The sequence below is a fragment of the Thermobia domestica genome, chromosome 13, assembly GCF_964235325.1.
Source record: "Thermobia domestica chromosome 13, izTheDome1.hap1.1, whole genome shotgun sequence".
NCBI classification, from domain to species: domain Eukaryota; kingdom Metazoa; phylum Arthropoda; class Insecta; order Zygentoma; family Lepismatidae; genus Thermobia; species Thermobia domestica.
Window position 1 is genome coordinate 64,166,156 of NC_137466.1, and position 24,424 is coordinate 64,190,579.

Below are 24,424 nucleotides of genomic sequence, written 5' to 3' on the forward strand. Positions count from 1 at the left end.
ACGAACGACTGATTATTATCAGATTACATATTTGCCATTATTATTATTATTATTATTATTATTATTATTATTATTATTATTATTATTATTATTATTATTATTATTATTATTAAATGTTACTTTGGTCATATACTGGATTTTAAGGAATCTTAAAAAAAAGTGAAGAAGCATAAACAGTGGACGAAATAAAAATTATTCTACTCGTGTAATTCGATATGAAGTACACGAAGGAAACGAGGGAAGGCTTTAATATGGGATTTTACTTGTACCGATACCCTAGCCCCGTCTAATCTTCCTTCATCTTCCACAAAAGCTGGGACTGTTGCAACTCGCAGGGAATATGAAAAGAGACGAAAATATAACAACCTCTTGGACAAATACCACTTCGTCACCATAGCCATCGAAACTTGTGGGTCCTGGGGTCAGGAAGGTCTAAACTTCATTAAGGAAGTTGGACACCGCATAACTATTAATACAGGAGACACCCGAGCTTCATCCTATCTTATACAAAGAATAAGTATGGCTGTGCAAAGAGGGAACGTAGCAGCGATGCTAGGAACTCTCCCTCCGGGAAAAGCTTTGGACGAAATTTTCCTTTTGTAATCACTCTCCTCTCATTTATGATATTAGTCTTAGGAAGTAACCTGTTAGAAGAAAAAGAAAAAATAATGTAAAATAGTTGTTGTTGATTAAAAGATGAAGATGTATGAAATTTAATTGTGTAACGACGAACGATAGAATTTATAGACAAACGTCGTTAAAGTGAATACAGGTTACTAACTAGTAATACTCAGGATTTGTTGTATATTCCTGTCAAAAGTAAATTTCCAGATTAGTATTTAGTGTATTGTGATATGTATAATGAAATGTTAGAGAATAGAGATAATGGTGTTCAACTTTTTTTAATAATAGTTGAGGTCATAATGAAAGGAAGATTGTTATATTCGATATGAAGTGTAAAAAAGGGAGAGGTTCAACATCTACCCTGTGTAATACAGGTAACTTGAAAAATAATCTTGTTACATGGTAAATGAACTGACTGCTCAGGCTGCGAACTGCATAACGATTAGCTCGCTGGCAGGGTAATCTAGAGATTCCAATCCGATTCTTGGTCCAGTCCTACATCTTTCACACTTTCAATTTCAAATAATCTTGTATGATGTGGCACAAGGAAAGATAAGTCTTATCGAGTTTGTTGTTTTCCTTCGTTACAGAATTGTGATAGGAAACATTTCAAAATGGCTTCCAGTGGATAGTCGTGAGGATGGAGCGAGTCACAAATGGATGTTATATGTACAAGGCTCAAGAGATAAACCTGATATTTCTGACTTTGTATCCAAAGTGAGATTTTTTCTTCATCCAAGTTATCAGCCGCATGATGTAGTTGATGTGACGTAAGTAGCAGGGTATATTATTATTATTATTATTATTATTATTATTATTATTATTATTATTATTATTATTATTATTATTATTATTATTATTATTTACTGTTAGAGTTTCATTATTTTCAAAAAAAAAAAATGTATTTACTTCTGTCTACTGTGCGTGTATCATACTAAAAAAGAAAAATGTAATATACTATCAAATATCTTACAATGAATTTTGTTCGTTGTTTGTAGTCTGGGCGGTGTGTATCATTGTTCAAAATCAGTGAATACTAAATATTCAATTACTGCTATTCATATTTTGTCATTCGTGGTCACTCCACTCAAGGACATAGGACTTTCTCTCATATTACATTTTTTTGTGGTATAGTAATAGTCTTTAATTCTTTCCATATACAGTTTTATTTCCTTTATGGATCGTAATAATCCGACAGCTAAAATGTTTTTTTTTTTTTTTTTTGTTTTGTTTTTGTTTTCTGTAGAATTTCAAGATAGTTTATTGTGTGCATCGTTTGCTTGTTGCGAAATGCATTTTATTTTTTTTTTTTTTTAATTTTATTTATTATTGTTCATTATTGAGAGAATATTGAAAATACAAATTGCTACTGATATTAAGATGTCAGCTTTGGAGAACTCAGTTACATATTATTTTGGTAAGTTAATTGTAACAAATAATATATATATATATTTTGATATCTAGTGGATAACAAAAAAATTGATGATAGACGTTGGAAAGTATTACCCGTCGCACGAGTGTATGCATTTGTTTTATAGTGGCGCTGCTATTGTGTTTATGTTTTGGCACTTGGCGAAGGGGGTGGTGGAAGGGAAAGCAGGAGTGGTTTTCTGTATTCCTTTACAGGGCTGCCAGGACGTCTTCCTACAAAGTAACAGCCCTTGTGCCTCAGCTAGATCAAATAGTTTTACATATTCCTCGCAAAACGACTTGAAATATGTACTTGTACACACTACTCTCACGCAAATTTGATAAGGAAATCTGAAGAAACTAGTACCTCTGGCGACCCTGCCATGTTGCTCCTACCACTTGTAAACAAGGAAGTTAGTTCCCAACTTCGCCGCATGCAGAGAAAAATTAGACGAGTAATATGTAACATGTACTGCGAGTGGCGTCACCAAAGCCAGGTTGGATGTAGGAGGCCCTTGTAGGGAAGAAGCAAAACAGGCAACCGAACAACTTTGGTTTATTATGACATTAGCAAAAGTTACACAAAACTAGGTACACAGAATTGCAAATCGTCATAGCACGAGTCTCTCGGGTTATCCGCGGTGTTTACCAGTCTTCGTAATAAGACGCGGTGCACTCTTAGCCGGAATTCCTGTTTACTCTTCTAATTTTGCAAATATTTAGTTCTTATCATGGCACTGTTCCTCCACCGTGAGTTGTTTATCCTTATTCGTGGACATAGACGCCCAGTGCGCAGCAAATCGGCAGTCGACACTCTGCTCATAGGAAGGCCTCCATCCATCTCGCCAGTGTTCAGTAGGGAGGGTACGTGGCGTTCCTGAACACTCCTGCCACGGAGAAATGCTGTTTTCACTTACGAATGTTGTTCGCTCTTCGTGACCTCCATTTCTTACTATTGTCACTCACTAACTGAATTCGGGCATGCTCAGACCCGCAGTTCTGCTCACATCCATAATCTAGTTGCACACTCGATAGGACTGCCATATACTTTACAACGTCTATCTCGGTTTTTGGTGTCATTTCCCATTCGTGAGGAGAAAATTAAAAAATAGTTGTAATGACTTATGACTTATTCCTCGTATATATAAAGTCAGTAGCGTACGTAGGAATTGATATCGGGGGTCCAAACTCAATATGAGGGCATTTTATATTAAAATTCCTAAAATTACCACTAAAATTAGGCTAAATATACACAAAAGTCGAAATTTCGGGGAGAGGGGTCCGGAGCCCCAGGACCCACCCCTTGCGTTCCACGTCCCTGTATACAGTATATATCATTGGTTTGGAAATATTTTTTTCCGGCGGTATTACAAAATATTGATATGCTTTCTTCCTTTCCATATTGCTGTATTTGGTTCAGCTGTTTTCAGAAGTGCACACACTAAATGAAATACTAAGATATGTGTTATCAATTTTCGTATCTAATTTATTTGTCTTTATTTAGATCGTCTCCGTTCCACCTAACACGCAGAGGCTGGGGTGAATTTCCTATTAGAATCCAGATATATTTCAAGAATACGGCCAACAAACCCGTAAATGTTATTCATAATTTAAAATTAGACAAAACATACACTGGATTGCAAACTCTAGGTAAAGTTAATTTTTATTTAGTAAATATGTGTGTTTGAAATCTAAAAAATTACGATGCAGTGTTTCACAGTAGTTTTTAAAATTCAATTACATTGGGCGGCACTATTTTTATTAAGTGAAAATTCTTTATTTCAATCAAATGGTTGTGTGCATGGCACCATATTGAGGCTTGAAGAGTGTTTGTTTGTGTTGTTATTTTTTTTGAAGTCGCATCACTAGGGCTTGGAAAACCCCGGGCGCCGCCAGACCGCTCTGGCGACTGGAAGTACGAATCTGGCACCTACCTTATTATTATTATTGCCAGTTTTTACCTGCCTTTTATGTTTTTGGATGGATTAGAAACAAATTATAATAAATTCGCTAGTTCAAAGTTCCCAGTTCACAAAAGAAATAATGAAAGGTTTATGATATTAAAATTAAAAATTAATTGAATTAAAAAAGAATATCACCAAAAAGTCATAGTTAAAATTAACTCTAAAATCAATTGGTTAAAATTTAAAATGACAAATTTTACTATTATACAATGAAAGTTGTCTTGAGGCAATGTAAAATTGAATGGACAAGATTAAGGGCATGGAATAGTTAGTCGATTGTTATGAAACGTTACTGTTTTCAAACACAGAGTCATAAATTTGAGAAAAATAATGAAAATTATGTATTTGTGTATATATATAATTTTTTGAGCATCTGTTAGTCTTAAGAGGAATAGTTTTTAGAATATATTGTCCATATATATATATATATGCGTAAACGAGTTTCTTAAAAGTTACTTTTCGAGAAAGATAAATAACCATCTTTTCATCGTATCTAACTTCTTTTAACGATTATAAATTAACAATTAACTCCTGCAAAATTTAATTGAGTAAATTAAAGATTAACAAAATTTTTAATATTAATTTAATTGTTAATTTTTTTAGCGAATTAATTACAAGTCTTAGTGTATGTAATTTCGTTGAACTACAAGTATTAGCTGCTATTACGCTTGTTGTAAGCTTTGTGTGGCTGTGTTTTTGCTTTCGAGTTAGCTCAGTGTTGTTGCCTCCAGATTAACCATGAGATGTGCGACATCAAGTACTCAAACATAGGATTTAAAGTGACCTCGATAGACGAATTATTTTAGTATTCCACACACACGGCAAAATACACTATTTAAACGGGCAAAATTATAATAGATGCAAAAATAATTGCAGCTGCCGCTAGGATTGATATATTACACAAGAAGGTTCCGAGTGAGATAAAAATGAGACAACCTACACATTCATGAGGGTTGCATTACCAGTAAATATTACCAAAGAAATGGGGGAAAAAGATAGATAACTCCACATTTAATTGATGTTATATAATACTCAAACAAATGACAAAGTGAGTATTTTTTTATCATCTGAATAAATCAGGTTAGTTATTGTTATCATCTTGGAATCCTCATCAATGATATCCGTGGGTCCATAGCTACATTCTTAAGGAATTTAGGAATATCGAACATATGAATGAAAAATGTTTTCTGGTTTCCTTAGGTTCTTTCTTATGAGCGGAATTGACCGAATTCGATATCAATATCATATGTAATATATCGGTACATTTGTATTCAGTTTAGAGGTTTTTCTGGAAGGAAAAAGAGGAATGTCCTTGTGATTAGCTTTCAAGACATGTTCAAACGACTGTCTTATTGGCAGTAGCAGTGATTCGATTATGTTAGCGCCATGTATGAGAAGTTTGTGTACTGATGCCTTTATCTTATACCAGTGATACAACTCGATGAATAAATTAGCCGTCCCTTTAAAGATTTCTGTGTTGATTATAATGGCAGCTTAGCAAGGCACTCAAAATGTGTGAATAACGTGTAATAAGTCTATCAAGACCCTTAATTTTTGCCACGTGATTTGGATCAAGGAAAAATGTTTTTGCAGTGTTACCATCATTACTGTTTCCCTTCTTTGCTTCTGCTGATCAACAACTAAACCCAGTTCCCCATAAAACTTTCACGTTATTGTGTTCTTCCTGTCATTTCTGTTATCTTGCTTCTTGATCGAACTGTTTGTACTCCTTGTACACGAAGTGCTCTATTTGGCAAAATGGTCCTTTGTGGTACCTGCATTTTTTATATTATATGTAACCTTTTCACTGGAACAACGAAGTAACGCGGTACTCTGTAGAACTTTTTTTTTTTATTATTATTATTATTATTATTAAAGGTATCATCAAAAATTATTATATACTGATTTTTCTGCAAATGACATAAACACTTCCCATGTCTTGGTTCATTTCATATTCAGTTAACAACAATATTAATATAACACTACAAAATGAAGAGGAATATCTATAGCTCCAGAATTCATGCTCAATATGTTTTACAGATCAGATATACCACCACAGCACAAGTTTATTTTTGTACATATGTGTCTTCGACTCAAGCGAACCGTGTTTTTTTTCATTTGAAATCGGATAGTTTAGGAGCTTCTCTTGTATGTGTTAGTACAATCACAAAGAAAAAATAGTTACTTACTGATTTTGGTACTAGGGTTCTTGTGGAACGTTTCTCAAACTATTATAGACTTATTTATAGTAAGTCGAAACTCGATTTTTGTCCATTTAAACATGCATTTTGTCATGTGTGTGCCGGTGGGAAAGAAAGACGCATGTTCAAGTATTGAGACGAAACCATGTCAAATGAGGGATGAAATTTTAGAATTGAACAACGTTACTGTTCTAGTATTACTTTCTATGACAGTAACAATAATTTAAGGCCAAAATATAGTGCTTCCAGATATAGCCTATTTATAGGGGTTTGGCCTGTATAGTCTCAAATCTACTTCATCTGTCCCCTTGTCCCAAAGGATATTTCAGTAAAGAGCAAGTGCATAATTGAACATATTGTAAATTTTCTTAGTCTAAAAATCTGGTAGACCTACTCATATGGACTTCTAAATTAGAAGAAAAATTTTCGAGTCCTTGTCATCTGCGTCCTCCTTCCAGCTTCAGACCGTCCTTAAGATGTCATTCTTATTATGAAATTAGAGCTAGGCTGTAAAACAGTAAAAGTAGTAACTTTTAATGATTTTTTTCCCCCAGCTTAAAACTAAAGTAAGAAGAGCTATACGAGCAGAGCAGAGTAAGAAGTGACTGTTTATGAACCCAATACTATATTTTCCAATTATTGGCCTCCTCGTGGCTAAGTCTTTAATGTTGAGCCTGGATGGTAAAATATTTCTCTCCTTCTCTCTGTCTGTCTCTCTCTCTCTCTCTCTCTCTCTCTCTCTATATATATATATATATATATATATATATATATATATAAAGACGCTGTATTCAACCAACCAAATTCGTGTTTGCATTTTCTGAAATATCAGTTACTTTTTTATCAAAATTTTTCTCATTCCGAATATAATTTTTGAATATGGCATTGCAGCTGCATTGTTGTGTATAAAGAAATATACAGTACTGAACTTGCTTGTAAATGTCCTTAGTGCAGATATTTGTTTTTATATACACGTATTTGAAATTTATTTTTAGTGTTTCATTAACATTTTTGGAAGCAGCTATTTCAGCGACGATGATTCCTCGATAGTGTTGTCTTGACGTCGTGTTAACCCCATGCAATAAATAGATTTGTGTTCCTCTTGACCGCTTAACCCCGTAACCTTATAAAAGGCAGATATAATGAAAAAAATTCTAGTAGTAAGTTAAAAAAGAGCAATATCCAAAGGAAAGCCAACGTACATCAAAAGTATGAAAAAAATGCAGTGAAATTTTTAATTCTCGAATCGTGATGGAAGAAACACTGTGATCTTATCATGGAATACTCATCTCAGTGTACAGAGTGCCCACTTATGTGAGCTATTTGTTGGGCAAATGCCGTATTCACTTGAAATCTTGTCAAAATAGTCAATAAAGAGACCATTTATACTAGGGATAATCAGAAAGCTTTACAAAGCCTGCAGTGAAATGTGTGTATATTATTTCATACAAGCAATACAGCCAACAGATAGTACATATATTAGGCTATTTTTCGACATAGTTTCCATATCGGCTGAGGCACTTGTTGCGGATGAGTTTGATGATTCCCTCCTGGTAAAAATCCTGTCCTTACGTGTTCAGTCATGTTGTCATGAAGTGTTTCCCCTTCTCGTCTGAACCGAAGCGACGGCTTTCTAGGTGCTCCTTCATGTGCAGGAACAGGTGAAAGTCTCTTGGAGCGAGGTCCGGGCTGTAGGGAGTGTGGTCGATAATGTCCCAGCGAAACTGCTTCAACAGCGTGGTGGTTTTCTGGGCTGTATGCGGGTGCGCGTTGTCGTGAAGGAAGACGACACCCTCGGTGAGAAGTTCTGGCCGTTTCTTCCAGATTGATTCGCGCAGTCGTGTCAAGGTCTCACAGTAGCGGTGAATATCAGCCGCGATTACATGTTTCGCCCACAGAAATCGAATAACTGAACGGACTTCTTCGCGAGACTTCCAAACAAGTCGCCATTTGCGTTTACCGACAACTAACGTCGTAGGTGGCGAGTGGGTGAAACTGCACAGTTGTCAACTCTGTGTACTAAAATTACTGCACACTCTTCATTCCTCTATAACAGTCTCCAGAAATATCGGCCTTGTAACCTTATTTGTTGATTTTCCCAAGTATTTGCACCGACAAATATGTGATCTTCAGTTTATAATTATAACAATTTCTATGATTCTAGTTTTTAATGTTATTTTCATTTTATCTAAAAATGAAGTCATTACTTAAAATAAAGGTGAATGTTAAGGTTCAACTATCGCCAATAGATGGCAGCACCTGTTCACAGCTTTTCCGTGTATATTGTAAGAAGTGAAAACATTCACAATAATTCAATCAAATTCAAGGAATGAATATTTAAACTTTATCAAAAAACAACTTGAATATATATTCAGAGGATAATTCATATAGTTTTTAATTATTTTGTCTTGTTAATTGTCCAATCCATCTAACCTCTGAAAGTAGAGGTGAAGAGGTTAATTTAAGAGGTGCAGACTACGATCTAAAAACTACTACAGTTCGCCGCCTACATCCAGCACAGTTCTTAGGAAATTACTAACTTTATTTCCGTATTCAATAGTTTTTCTGCAAAATTAGTTAATAGATTAGTTGGAGCAAGTTATTTATATACCATGTGAAGATCAAATTATGACCTATTTAAGTTACAGTACTGACGACGAGAACAAAACTTCCGAAACTGTAAATGGTGTTTTTATTTATTAATTAAATATAAGTAAATATCGTGAAAGGGCAAATAGTCAGTGATGTTTTTTATAATCCCAGTTCCCAGTTATTAAAATTTGGTTTATACATAAAGGACCATACTCCATGTAGCTATATATCAATCTTACTAACTCAACTCATTAGTTCTTATATGTTTTCTACTTAAATATTACAGGATTTTATGTTCTAGTTTCTTCATTGCACCAACACATTCATTTTTCTTGTATTTTATTTTATACAACTTTTAGGGGGGCGCGGTGGCTCAGTGGTAGAGCGTTCACCTCTGGTGCTTGGGGTCCCGGGTTCGATCCCAGCCCCCGCCAAGTGAACCTTGTGGTGGACAAACACCGTGCTCGTGGGTTTTCTCGGGGTTCTCCCGTTTCCTCCCACTTTCTTCATTCCACCATTTCACTCATCTCTCATCATCACCGTCTCCTTTAGTCTAACCGGCATAACCGTGGGACGTAAAACTCAAAGATTTCATTTCATTTTTTATACAACTTTCTTTCTCGTTTATAAAGAATTTAAGAAAATTTGCAAAACTATATTGCAAAACTCGATAATTACAGCAATGTAGTTATAAACAATAACAATTTTTGAGTAATTACAGAATGTTGTAAAAAAAATTTTAGTAATTACATTTTTCTGATTAGCATATTTGTTCCAAAATAAACATCGGACAGCTTGACAACAATTGACTTTCTTTCAATAATGAAACTTTCAACAATGAAAGAAACAAGATATCAAGGAAATGCACCGATTATTTTCTGATTATTAATTCAATTTATTTTTGGCCAAAGTTTCGAAATCCATATCTTTGAATTGAAATTATTCTTTATTAAAAATCCTGTGTGTATTTGTTATTTGCTTTTACTGCGTTGTAAGATTCCACCTCTTATATCCTTTTCTATCATTAATATTTTATCGTAACCAGTTAATATTTGTAGTTTAATTTTAGTCATTTTTAACATTGAATCCCATATTAAGCCATGTTCAGTATAATACAATCTAGGATATAACCCATATGCATTTAAACACACACGTGTAAAGTTCGCAAGGACATCTGCTACATTAGCACATCTGTTTTTTGTCGTAAAATTTAGTATATTCTACAAGGTTTTTAGTATTGAACAATTTCCAAACATTTTTTGCATGTTCATACTCCTTATCACTTATGAGTTTTGGTAAGTTTATTGGAGAACTTTTCTGTTATAGGCAGTTGTGTTTCTTTTAACTCTCGTGTTGAATCAATATAATCACGTGGATATACACACCTTTAATTACTAAATCTAATTGTTCATTTGAAAAGTATTTTGATGTATTTTGATATTTCTTTAAATTATTCTCATCTTAATTTACGTGCTAATTTGGCTGAACTGTTTGACACAAACCTAAATGAATCTAGAAGCTTGTAGCGAGTTCCATGATTTTCCCCATGTTATATATTTTCCTTCATTATATCCTATTAGTTTTATCTCATTTGTATCATACGCAAGTTCTTTAACAAACATAAATGAGTATCATAACCTCTTAAATTGTGAATAAATACTGGACTAAATTTGGATTTTTATACTTACAACTAGCTGAACCAGCGCTGTCTACACAACGCATCATTCACATATGAGCATGAATCTCCTTGTCATTCCTCATATCTGTACATGTCCCTTTACAGGCACAAGTGAAAGGCGTCTTGATAAAAATCGGCAAGGGGTACCGTAAAGAGAAGATTCTGTGGATTATTCTTTCAATATCTCGCACCGTTTGCAAGATTTGAGTCTATTTCTGATTGGAGTTTCTAAATCCATGTATGGTCAGTGCTTTCTTTCTTCTTGCGTGCAGTATGTAATAAGCAAATACATTACATACACAGTTAATTATAATGTCAGTGATATATAGGGTGTTCATTGGGCAAAACACTCCAAACAATAAAGATTCGTCTTAGTCTGGAGAAATGGTTATCCTTCGTTTTTGATTATCATTTGGCCATGAAACAAACGCGTGAGAGTTATACAACCCCTGTATACAAATATGTGACGGAATATATAACTCATAGGATATGATTTATTTTTTTAAAAATTTCAACACTTCCAATATACGCCTACAGAATTAATAAAGAAATAACGGCCATGTTTTTAATATTCAATTAGAACTGGACAATCTACACAAAATTTGGAAACGACCAGTGAAAACGGCATGTTTCTAACACTTGTGGTTTTCGAGATCTCATTGTGGAAAAGATTGGAGACAAACATGTAAACTTTTCTTGACCACAAACATATAAACCTACCATATTAATATATATAGATAGCTATGAGCTGCACCTCTTTCCAGTTTTCAGTTATTGATATTGTGAAAATGTCACAGTTACGTGTTTCGTAATTTTCTTCTTTCTGCTTTGGTACTTGATTCATTGAATTATTAGTGTAACCTGAGGCTTCATCTTGATACAGTAAAGTTATTTCTGTAGTATACAGAATTACATCATCGTTGTGGTAACTCTGAGTCAGTGTCTTACTTTATTTTTGGTATTATCGATATTTAAAATTAAACTTTGTAGCTCTCCCCTGTAGTTTAGGAAAGCTAGCGCATAAAGCTTTGGTGCACGAGGTTCCGGGTGTAATTCCCAATGGGTCATCTTTGATTTCACTATAGTGTTTCAGATCCCACTTTAAACTGTAGATTTCTCCCCATATAATCTTGCTATTAACAAAAGACGTAAATAGCAGTCAATCGAAACTTTATGCTGTATAACCTCGAATAATCAGATTCTATTGGAAAATGTACTTCGATCAGGTGACACTCAAATTCCATTTGCTCGATATTTTATAATTTGACATGGGTCAGCTTAGTATTTTATTTTTGTAACATTTTTTTCCATCAGTTCATTTTTATATATTTTTGTTGAAAAAAAAAAATGTTGTCCGTGTAATGGAGGTATCGTTTAAGGTTGTTTTACTGTACTTGACTTCTTCATTATGATCTCAAGGTTCTGTTTTTAGTAGTTCTATTTGCTGGCGTGATAACTATAGGTTTTTGGTTACGTTGCCGCCATGTAAGTTCGATCAGTAACACATTTGATTTATATATTCTTATCACCATTCTGAAAATTACATTGTTAACAAGTAGTATCCAGAGATCGGAAATAATCTTTTATTGATTATTCGTTATTGTAAGCTTTCACAACCAGAGTTTTCTCTATGGTTTTGAGGTAATACGTCGTGTATTTTTAATTCTAAACCAACGATAGTCCTCTTCATTGCCAGCCTCCTCACAGTTAGAACAAGCGAAACGATCGTCGGCTTAGAATTAAAAATACACAACGTTCTAACTGAATATATTATAAAAGCGTTCATTGCATATTGCATATATTCTATTAAGATTACACATTTTTGTTACAGGTGAGGAAACTGTAGTGGATGTATGGTTATATTCAAGTGAGAGAACTTCTGTAGAAGAACCTACTGCCAGTAGTAGTGCAAGTGAACGTGTTGAATCTTCTAGTATTAACGATAATTCAGAAGAAAGAAATGACATTAGTATAAAGAAAAGTACTATTGTCCATGCTGAAGCTGTTACTAGAGACGAACTATCATCCATATCTAAGAGTGACCGTGAATGCGTTAAAAATTCTAGTGAATATTGTGTGGACAAAGACGTTAGTGATTCTAAACACAACGGAAGTGTGATAACAGAAGGAAATACATCGGGTGTTGAATGTAATAAAAATGCTGATGAAGGTGTACCTACTGCGCCACCTATGTGCATGTTCGATCATGATTATTTTTATACATCAAAGGAACAGAATATATCATCCGAGATCAGTAGTCATAATCATATCGATAATGAAATAGAAATCCCGTCTGAGAACAAAAATTCAAATGTGATTAGTGATGAGTTAAGTAATGCTAAATCTGTCAGAAAGAAATTCCAACTAGGGAATGAAGATTTCGAAAGAACAGACACTAATCCTGTAGCGTTTGTGAATAATGTTGATATTGGCAGTGAGATTACAATTAATGGTATTGTTTCTAATAATTCGGGCAAAGATACATATAATGAAAATTTTGTTGAGAAACCATTGGTGCCAGTAGTGCAACAAACAAACAATACTAAACGCGTAACTAAGTTAATAAAGTGTAAAGATTTAAAAGGTCGAATATTTTATTTACCTGTCGTAATGTTGAATTCGGGAACTCATTCAGCAACTAACCCAATTGTGCCGAAAGTGGAAAGTTTTCCATCTTCACCACAAATACAGCATCTTTCTTATGTTAAGAGTGAGCATGCTACTTCAGTTGCAAAGAACACGAACAAAGTTTTTGCTATAAAAACGCCTACAGATTTGAGTTCCGGATCGCAGCCCGTCTCTCTCTTGAAAGTCAGTGTTGTAGCTCCTGTTGGTGCAAATTCTGTTGTTCTTCATGATCAGAAACCATTGAACACAACACATTTAAGTAATGCCTTGGATGTAAAAGACAACAAAATGACAGCAATGCGGGTAGTCACGAATAATAAGTTGGAACACTCCGAAGGTGCGAATTTCTTTCCGAATCAGTATTTCATAACAGTTCCTAATGCAACAAATGCCTTACAAACAAGTATTGAATTAAATAAAGCTAAGAACCCAAAAATATTTAAAACTATTATTGATGGGAAGACAGTGTCAAGGCCCGGTGTTAGTTTGTTGAAACCTAGAATTCTTCCAGAACAAAATACCACGCATAATACGGAAAAACTTCCGTTAGAAGACCAAGACGAGGGTGACATTTCAGACCTACATAAAAGCACAAAGATTTCTAGTTCTCAACGAGAGAAGTCGCAGAAGCTTGAATTCAAAGTGTAAGATTTTTCTGTTGTTCTCATTGTTCTCCATTTTGCCAAATCCATATTTTTCTTACTTCTGCACTGAGCATGAACGTAAGAAACACATATTAAATATCTTGGAGCTCCTTTCATTCCCAAATCAAAAATATGTTTATTTCTTGTGCTAAATTTCGAGCTATTCTTGCACTACATCTTCAAGTGAACTCGAAACAACGGTCGCCTGAGGATGAGGTGCTAGACTACTTTGAAATGTAGCATAAGAAAAATACACAGCTTTTTGATATAGAAACAAAGGTAAGCTTCAAATTATTTAGTAGTACATTATTAGAATTTATTCCTTAATATTAGAAGAACACTCATGCGTAATTTCAATCGTTTAGAAATGAATACAGTGGAATTCAAACATCTAGCTCTGAATTGAAATTATTCGAACAAAATAGTGATGCCTGCATATACCATACACAGTAAATACCTATATTTTACGTAAAATAAATATGTTGAAAATGGGCTTCATTAACTTCAAGATACCGTTGACATGGCGACAGATATTAGTTGCCACCTTTTTCAGTGTATTAACTTGTATATTCCTCACAACTTTGATTGCATCGTATCGCAAATCTTGGAGCATCCTGGAATAGTTGTGGTGTACTCTGTTCCTTAGATTATCCCATAAATAGGCTGGTGCTTCAAATCGGATGAGCGAGAAGGCTACAAACCTTTCCATATCCGTCAGTCGTTGAAGAATTCGTGGAATATTTCACCATGCTCATGTTTGACATATGGCTCCTTGTCCAGCCTTGCTTAGCGTACATTTTCTCTAAGCACTGTCACGAACCCAGTGATCATGACAACGCACATGTATGAATTTACAGTTGTCGAAAACAAATGGCCCCACAATTCGCCCCCTTGAAGTTGCTAATTATTGTGTCGCGAAAATATTTCACAAGGTCAGAGGGATTTTGTTGCATAATAAGCTTCTACCAAAGCAACTCCTATTCTTGCGAAAGACGTATGGCGGGCCGAATTTCCTTCGTCCGTGCATTTAATTTCTTGTTAACTCAAGTACCTACACGTCACTCGGCGTTATTGATTGATGATTGCAAATGTTTTCCAAGATTCCTCGTAAGTATCGCAAGCAACAATACTTGTATAAATATTTTCACGGTTTTGAATTATTATGTTTTCAGTTCAGAGTTTGGTGATATTTGAATCGCATTGTATTTGAATTTTTGATTAGTTGGTTGTTTGGGAGATTGAGGATTTGTAGCATGAACCTGTATAAAGCGTGGACCTACAATTTAATGTGGGATCCGAATCACATCAGCTTCCAGTGCTAATAAAACTAAAATTTCCCTCACCAAACGCTGACCGTTTTGCCATGACGAATGTTAATGAACTTCAGTAATTCTTTATTGTGATCAGTATGTAGGATTGATAAAAACAGGTGTAAATCATTGTATTAAGTTATGAATCATGATTGAATGATTATGTATCACAACACTCGACTAAAAGATGTGAATATTTATTTTAAAAAAAAGAAGAAAAAAACATACATGTATAGGTTGGTGTGAATAACATTGCATGTATTTTAGGTGCAGTAAATTTTGCTTAATATCAAATAAAGCAGTGAAATAACACGATTTCTTCCTTCGTCAAATTAAGGGGAGAACGTATGTGGAAGGAACTGGAATATTCTAAAGAAAGAGTGTTGCAAATCATTAACTGATTATAGTGTTTAGGAGATGGTCTATAACTATTTCAAGGAAATAATTATGAGTTTACAATACTAATTAAAGATATTGAAAATAGTAGGTAATAACCCCGTATTTGAAACTGCGTTAGAATTTCGGATTTCTACTAGAGCCACGGTGGCGCAATGGTAGAACGTTCATATCTGATATGAGGAACCCTAGTTTGATTCCATACCTTATGAACTTGTGGTGGCAGCATCGTGTTCGTGTATTTTCTCGGGATTCTCTTCCATTCTTATTCCACGAATTTCTTCATAATCATCCACTTCCAGTAAAAAAACAACCTACCAGACAAAAACGTAGAAATAAAATTAGAGAATTCATTTTATGTCCATACTGTAAGACCTCCCAAGAAAGAGAAAATGGAATACCTCATCATCATTACGGGCTGAAACTCATCTACTAGTGCAGGGAATTCCTTTAGCGAGTAGGACTCTACCGGCTTACCTCTGTCAGCACCGGAGCGTTTAAGGCAAACTCCCTTCTCCGCAGTGATGTCAAGAGGTGCCAATACCACCAGGTACTGTATCCCACGGTTTGACAACAACCTGGAAGAGTCCAACCCAATCCGAGACGTTTCTGAAACCGAGATGGGATTCAAGTCCCGGCCCTGTCTCCCATATCATGCCAGGTACTACGTAGACTACTTGAACTGATGACACATGTGGGGCAAAAACTTTGTATCTAACTACATAGGCACACCTTACTTAAGGAAAAAAATAATAATAATAAAAAAGACGCTACCGGTGATTCCATGGATACAGTTACATTTTGGCCGTCATAGAATTGAATTAACTTCTTATCATTAGTTGCTCCTTCCGCAGGATGTTCAAGACGATTGAGCTCGTTAGCGGCAGGCGTGAATTTTGAAGTAATTGAGAAACTACTCCGCTGTTATGATTGGTCGAATTCCAACAAGATTCCGTGAAATAATAATAAAACTGGCAGGGATTACATGAGGCATGTATGTACTTTCAAATGAAGAGATAGGGGAGGAAATCATTAGATTAAAAATTTACTAGTGCGAAAACACAGGTTGAAGCTGAAATTGGTATTCTTATTTCTCTCTCTAATTGAAAGTATTTCTTACGCAAATATGTATATATATGAATCCTGATAGTTTCTGCATCTCTTGTGGAAGTAAAACGACTAGTACATCTCGCATTTTTTTCTCTATATATTTTAAAATTGATGTTCGATCAGTTGATGATGTTAAGATCGTCATGGCAAGCAATATTTAAGTCCGTACATAAATGAAACAATACAAACGAGATAGCTAGTGAAAGAATATAAGAAACACATTTTTATATTTTTCAGCTCGTACGAACTGTCATCTGCTGTAGATTTCTGGGAAAATTCGGTCGTCTTTGTTAATATACAAAGTCAATTTTTTTTTTTTTCTCCTGTATTGTTTCAGGACTAATCCTTACAAGTGTATCTTTTTGGCCGGTTTAGAGAAGTTAGTAGATATGAATTAGAATTGTAAACACGCACAGAAAGTGGATTATACATTGACTACATCCATTATTCTTGTTTAATTTTAAGTGTACGATTTACTTCAACCATACTCTACAGTCGATTAATCAATGGGGTTTGTATTATTTAGTTGCGAATAACATGTCTGCTTTGACCGCACCGCAAACTTGTCTGCAAGCATCCAACAATATTGAGCGGAACGGTGTTCTCATGTTGCATGACAATACTGTCGCGCAAGGACGGTGCAGGCTTTCTATGAATTGCAATATGAAACCCTGCCTCACTCACAGTATTTCTTCGATATCTCTTCCGGCACCTCGATCACTTCCCTGATGATCGGGTGGTGCAACGTACGGTTGAAGACTTCAGTCTTTTTTCGCTACGAAATCCAGTCGCTGGCTGATTGATGCCAAAAGTGTATGGTTGTAGACAGCGACTATTTTGATTATCCAGATTTTGTGGGTCTGGTTTCCTTCCTTAAGAAATGTCGCATCTGGGGCAAACGTTTCATTCGCGCCAACTTGATGCATGTAAACGTGTCTGAGATTTCCAAACTGTGCTACGTGTAAGTGTGGCAAGTCTTCATAGAACGGCTATGTCCGTCCATCAGTTTGAGCAATGAGGTAAGAGACAGCGAGGAACGGCATTTGTTAGGAATTCATTGTGCCAAGAATAAATTTCGTATTCATTCTACCTTCTATTCAAACAGAAAGTGGTAGAAATGAACCATTTCCGGTTTCGGCGTTTGATCACCAAAGAGCAAAAAACTGTAAGAGATAGCGAGAAACTTTTTATATGGATTGAGCTTCGCAAGAAGAGATTCCATATCGACTCCCATCTCTAGTAAGACCGGAAGTGCTAGAAATCTACTGTTTCTGATTAACAATAAGTTTTATCTTCTCTCTTAACCTTGATTTAAACTGGAAGCGGTAGAAATGAATCATCAAACATTTCCGGTTTGAATGTTTGTCCCCACGAGACAAAGCCAGTTCTATGTAACTAGAAGCGTTTAATGATGTGGGTTCAGTGTCTGAACAATAAGATCCAGCTCCCTTCTTATCTCTACTTAAATTGGAAATAGTAGAGGAGCTCGCGGTGACTCAATGGTAGAGCACTCTTTTCTGGCGTGTAAGATCCCTGGTTCGATGCCAGCTCCACCAAGCAGGTTTTGTAGTGGACAAACACAATGTTCCTGGGATTTTCGTAAATTTTCCAGTTTCCTTCCATTTTCATAATTCTATCATTATCATCCGTCTCATCATCACAGTCCCCATTTGCCTCGGTACATTATTATCGAACGTTAAACTAATACATATATACGAGTGTATATATATATATATATATGTATAGAGAGAGAGAGATACAAGGGTCATTGCAAAAGTCATGGCAACTATTTTTTTTCTCGAAAATGGTAACGAATAAAGAAATTCTGAAATACGCAAATAGAGAGTTAGTTCATACGTGAACATTACATGAAGGGAGATGAACACACAGACCACCATAAAGATATAGCACGACAAAAAAAAAAAAAAAATGTCGTTTCATACGTGTTTTATTGTCAGTTGCAACGGTGCACAATAGTACAGGGAAGAAACACGTAACTATGACATTTTAGAGTCCCTCAAAGTAGTCTCCCAAAGAATCCATCATACACTGCCAACGCTGTGCAAGACGCCGAATAGGCCTACCCATGGCCTCGCCTTGAGCGAATCTTCGGATCTCACGCGTGACTGCTGTGGCAGTTTTCACATGTTCGAAAGCATGTTCCACGCAATGGCTCTTTCAGCTTTGGTATGAGGTCATAATCGCAACGTAATAAGTCTGGCAAATATGGTGGATATTCACAGATGTCACAGATATGTGTTCCTGTCCTGCACACGTATATAGACAAGTTAAGAGTAATTTAACCCTGTACTCTTTGTGTGTCAAAACAATTCGTTTTACACTGCAGTAAGATTAAAAGCTCTAACCTCCTTTGTTCTTGAATGTTAATGAAAATAGGTCAGATTTTATTTGTACTGAAACACGGTGTTTACTGATACTGGAAATACTGGAAACACTTGAATTATACTGGAATTTAATTTTGATACTGGAAATATACTGGAATTTTGATCCACATACTGGAAAAATCATGAAACCGGTAATTTGTCAACAATACTTTTTAAAATTGTTAGAAACAATTTTGTATCCATTGAGATTGTACATTTTTCCAAAGCAAGAGCTGTATACATTTTGTAATTAAACATTTAAAGCGATGGGTGGAGTGGAGGGCTGTGAGGAAAGTTGGCAGGCTCTTTAAAAATGTTAAAAATTCATTGTATTTTAAAAAATCAAGGTTAACTAAATTTGTTAAAATTAAAATATTCTTTTGATGGTAAAACAATTACAAACCTGAAATCAAGAGTGTAATTATTCCTAAAGAACTTTTAAAAAATCATTGTATTAGGTACAGAAATTTTGCTGATAGTTATACTGAATATACTGGAAATATACTGGAATTTTAAAAATAAAACTCAGTAGACACCCTATGAAATCGTTCTAATGTTCATTTGAGCTCAGAATATGATAAATCATTGTATCCAGTGTTCATTATCGTAGTTTCTTCAGCTATTATCTGTGGAAGCTGCATGCGTAATACAGTAAAACCTTTTAATTTATCCACTCGCTCAATTTAATTGCTTACCTGTGTGCCCATGCAGATATAGCATTGTGCTAACATTACTGCGTAAATTGATTACGTTCAGAAGTTGGACATTTTCTCTACAACTGAGGTCAATATTTAGTTCAGGTTCGTTGTATTAATATCAGAAATACAGTTAAAAAACTATACTTTACTAATAATGGGTGTTTTTTAAGGCTATTTGGTCCAAGCAAGTTTCATAAAACGGAAGAAGCTGTGAAGTACCTGGTACGTCGTTTACCACTAATAACTCCGAAGGCTTCAAAACAGGGATACAGAATTGTACATCCATATGCAGCACCAAGTGAGTCAGATTTCATGCAATGGAACATAGGAAAACAGAGGGCTGCCGAGGTAAGAAGAATACATATTGGCCAATGTAAAGTTGATGTTTAGTTTTGCCGTTAGTGTGCAGATGAGCTTGGAATTTTGATAGATGATTATGAGAAGAAAAAATATTTGGAAATTCATGTTAAATTTGTCAAGTAAAATGATATGTTTATTCTTTTCAACACGCATGCCCCGTTGTATTAATTTTCCTATTCAGGTTTACGTTTTAAAGAGATATTTCAAAAGTTAGCCTTGAAAGAGAAAAAACGTGGGCAATGCAAGAATTAAGAAAAAGGTCGTCCCACAGATAATACTTCTTCCAGCTGCACTCATTTAAAGAGTATTTTGTTACTAGCCTTCTGATTTCTGTTTCATCATGACAGTGTATTCGCTTCGGTTTATGGGCAAAACACTCACGTACTACATGGCCCAATGTTTCTATTTTATACCGACACTTTCTACATATTAGCTCAGATACTAACTTAGCTCTCTGAATAGTGCAACCTGTATGCTGAATGTGTTTAATCTTATCTTGAGTGCGTCATTAAATCTGTTAAGGGATTTCGAGATATGGTCATCATACTACAAATATTGTAACTCCTTTTTTTTTTTTTTTTTTTTCTTTCTTACGTATCTTCCCTTTATAAGGAAAATATCAAAAAACGCTGAAACACCGATCCTTCCACAATGGCAATTTCTCGTAGCGCTTTTTCGGTGAATTTTGGAATCGTCCCTCTGCTCACTGTGACTATTTGAAGTACCTTGAACGTTCTCTCGACCTGGAAAATCATTTTATTTTAATTGTTGTAAATAAAAGGTCTAAATGCCAAATTTTATGTCTCTAAGCTTAAAGGATCTCGAGATATGGTCATCTTGTTATAACAGTTGTAACCCCATCCTTTTTTCGTTCCCTCGCTTTTCTTCTTTTCTAGAGATTATATATATATAAACGCTGAAACACCTGTCTAATTATTCCAAATGGGAAATCCATATAGCAAATTTCTTATCTCTACCCTTGAGAGATTCCACGATATGGACATTGTAATTGCCACTATTTTCTCCTCTTTCTCGTCGAATTTCCGAAAGTCTTTCCACAGTGCTACCTGACACAAAAAAATCTATGCCCTGTTCAAATTTCAAGTTTCTAGCTGAAGCGGTTTGGCCTGGACGTTGATGAGTCTGTCAGTCATTCACTCGCTTACTCAGGACTTGTTATTTTGTATATCGAGATATAGGAATCTTGGTTTCTCAATTCATTAATACGTTGCTATTAATGTAAATTTATGCTCCAACATTTTAAAGGCTTACGTTGAGGACATGACTGTAAAAATACTTCTGAAAGTTTGATAGGTTCTTGCCCTATTTAATCTGCCTGTCGATTTTCATGGTGAACTCATTAATTTCAGCATATCACTATGTTTGTATTATTATAAGTAACAAAATGAATTGAGTATATTGCATAGTTATAACACGCTTTGTGTAAGTGTAAAGTGACTAAACCTATATCGATGAACTGTGTTAAGTATAATAATTTTGTTTACTTAATTTATTTTCAGTGGTTGAGAGCCAAGACTGTTGAGAGAATATTAATTAAGCATAATTTTACAAATGATGAAATCTGGTCAGCGAAAGAAATATTCTTGTGGGCAAGAATGCATGGATACATACCTTTGGCTGTGATTTCAGGTGTGACTTTTAATTTTGTAGTTTTGTTTCTCCTATATGCTATGTAAATTCTTATATTGAAGTTGAAATCAATAATTAATTAAAATGTCATGCTTCATTATTGAGGGTGAAAGCAGAAACGTTTATTATACGAGGCGTATCCAGAAAGTAAGTTCCGATGAAAGACGAACATCAGAAGAAAATGACTATTACTATGGACTTAGTGATATATATAATCTACTGTTCAGCATGCATCATCATTGTTCAGGCATTGTCGTAACGCGGCACCAGCTTTTGTATCCCTGTGTCAAAGAATTCTGCCACCTAGGGTAGAAACCAGAATATCACAACCGTCTACAACTGAGCTGCGCTGTCGAAATGTTGTCCAGTTGGCACAGGTAGAAGGAAGTCTTTGAATGCGGGGTCAGGGCTGTAGGAAGAATGGTCAAGGTATCACAGTCAGCCGTGGTAGGCCACTACGGTGTTCGTCGTGCTCATTGGTGTGGCCTTGTGTCAGTTGTCTGCAATATCCTCTGACCATGCCTTCACTCATGACATCCGTTCCATACATTTCACACAACTGTAGGTTTACCTCAGACGCCGACAGCTTCTTAGCATAGAGAAACCTGATCACCACGTGTACCTCGCACTCAGCGGGAAACTGTGTGTGGTCGGCCATGTTTGCTTTACCACAGTTCTCACTATTGACTTCATACAACTGCGCTCTGGCACCATGTTATGGCAACTTGTTCCTCATCCACTCCTGCGCAAGCGTGTCCAGCTGTGACTAGTCGGGCCATCTTGCAGCACTTTCTTAACTTGCTTTCTAAATGCGTCTTGAATTATCTGGATATTTCACTACAGCTGACATTATTACAAACATTAGAGTAAGATGTCATGGTTAAATTGATAAAACACCAAATTGAAAAATAAATAAATAAAAATAAAATCCGCTAAAATCTTGATAAAAACAACAAAATGTAGTGGTTTCAGTATTATGAAATACCAAATCACTAGTAAAATGTTCTTCCACTTTGTAATCAGAGTCTGTACTTCAGTAAATTATACTAAGTTATTCTTTCTGTTAATATATACAATGAGTTGTGTATTTTGACAATAAAGATAAGTATTGGGTTGTAACAGAAGTTCAAGCGTTAGGCAGCTGGTGGCATTGTGATTTGAATGATCATATGTAACAGATAAGATACTGAAAAATTACAGTCAAACATCGTTCACTGCGAATTCTATATGGATTCGTTCAGTTTAAGGAAATCGAAGTGAAATTCCGAAAATGCATTTTCATTCCGTGAGTGCATTTTCATTCTCTCTTTCTCTCGTTTTTTATTTCTTTATCGAAAAGAGGAAACCATTAAAGAAGTAGGTACTGAAAAGTTATTTCCCATTTATTGAGATAGTGCCATAGCCTCAAGTCGTTTCCGCAGTCCAAAACACCGGGAACGTTCCGATAAATCTGCTTCGTTGCTTATGACCAAGTAATAACACTCATTGATAATAATCTATCATGTTGGACATTGTGGAAATACTCAATATATCTCGTATGAGACAATTTAAATACACCTGGATGGACAAAAATTTGATGAAAAGCATTTCCATTTGCAGTCCGTGCCTCAAATGTAACTAACGTCCGATCTGAAACAGATGATCACGAGTGATCGAGGGCAATCACGATCAGAAGTTACTGGAAGAAATTTTCAACAAAAATTTAAATGTGATCTCGAAAGCTTCGTTCTTTTTCTTTCATATTTTTTTAAAGGTAGCTTTATAAGATAAAAGAAATTAGTTTTGTACTGTTTTAAATAAATTATAAACACAATTTATTTGTATAGTATAACTTTAGCTTTGATTATTGAAAAGGTTCTTCGGAAAATAATTTTGATATTTAAAAACCAGAAGGGTTCCACTTCTTAAAATTGAAAATATATTTCAGTATTTCAGACGAAAATAGCATGCGTCTGTTCTAGCATGAACTAACTGGCTTCGACAAACGAGACGCAACCCAGAAGATAAAGGATAAGAATGATCGCGAAAATAAGGATTTGCAAGATTGCCAATAACGAACGGTTAAGTATTAAAAACTAATCGAAACAAAAGACGCAGGACTTTTTTTTTAAGAAAAAAGTAGTGAAATTCAATTAAAAATATACGTAGTTAAAATTAAAATTAGCTAAATAAGTGTAAAATATTAAAACTACATACAGCATTCCCAGTATGTGGAAATATAGAAACAGGTTTTCATACATGCAAAATGCGAAGCAGGCGCAGCTCAGAAACGTGAAAGTACAATGCTGAGGCAATAGCGTGTGATATGTGTGCTAACAAAGTAGTCGTTAAGTGTAATGACCCAGAAAGTGGACCAATTCTTTGTCCGATGCTCACATCAATTGCTCCAGCATAGTTAAATAGTGCGAAGAACGTGCATTTGCATTTGAACGCTTCACTGTGAATGCCATAGTGCGATGATATGCAGCACGACTACACCTGGACTTGAATCTCCTACTAAGTCATATCAGCAACGCACCCCAGTAAAGCCCTCTTCATGTAGTAACTAGCACGTGTACCATTTGTGCACATGATCCCAAGTTCAATTTGAACGCATTAGGGTGATTCGGATCTCACTTTAAACTGTAGGTCCACGTTTCATACATCCTCAGTGGTGAAAAGGGACCAACCAACCACCGCTGTTGCGCGAAATTAAGATATTGATGTAATCGAAGAAATCATTACCACAAGGTGGTACTTGTGACCCAACCAACGATCCATCATGCCATTTACAAA

At 35.2% G+C, this 24,424-nt stretch overlaps 1 protein-coding gene across 1 annotated transcript in view; it reads left to right on the top strand.

The window, feature by feature from the left end:
* The window catches only part of D12 (YEATS domain containing 2 homolog D12), a 77,342-nt gene that overhangs the window by 27,712 nt on the left and 25,206 nt on the right, over positions 1 to 24,424 (top strand). The window contains exons 5-9 of the mRNA XM_081735826.1: positions 1,215 to 1,394; positions 3,539 to 3,684; positions 12,301 to 13,741; positions 19,810 to 19,987; positions 21,520 to 21,649. Of these exons, the coding sequence (XP_081591952.1) occupies positions 1,215 to 1,394; positions 3,539 to 3,684; positions 12,301 to 13,741; positions 19,810 to 19,987; positions 21,520 to 21,649 (2,075 nt within the window). The remainder of the gene's footprint in view (positions 1 to 1,214; positions 1,395 to 3,538; positions 3,685 to 12,300; positions 13,742 to 19,809; positions 19,988 to 21,519; positions 21,650 to 24,424) is intronic.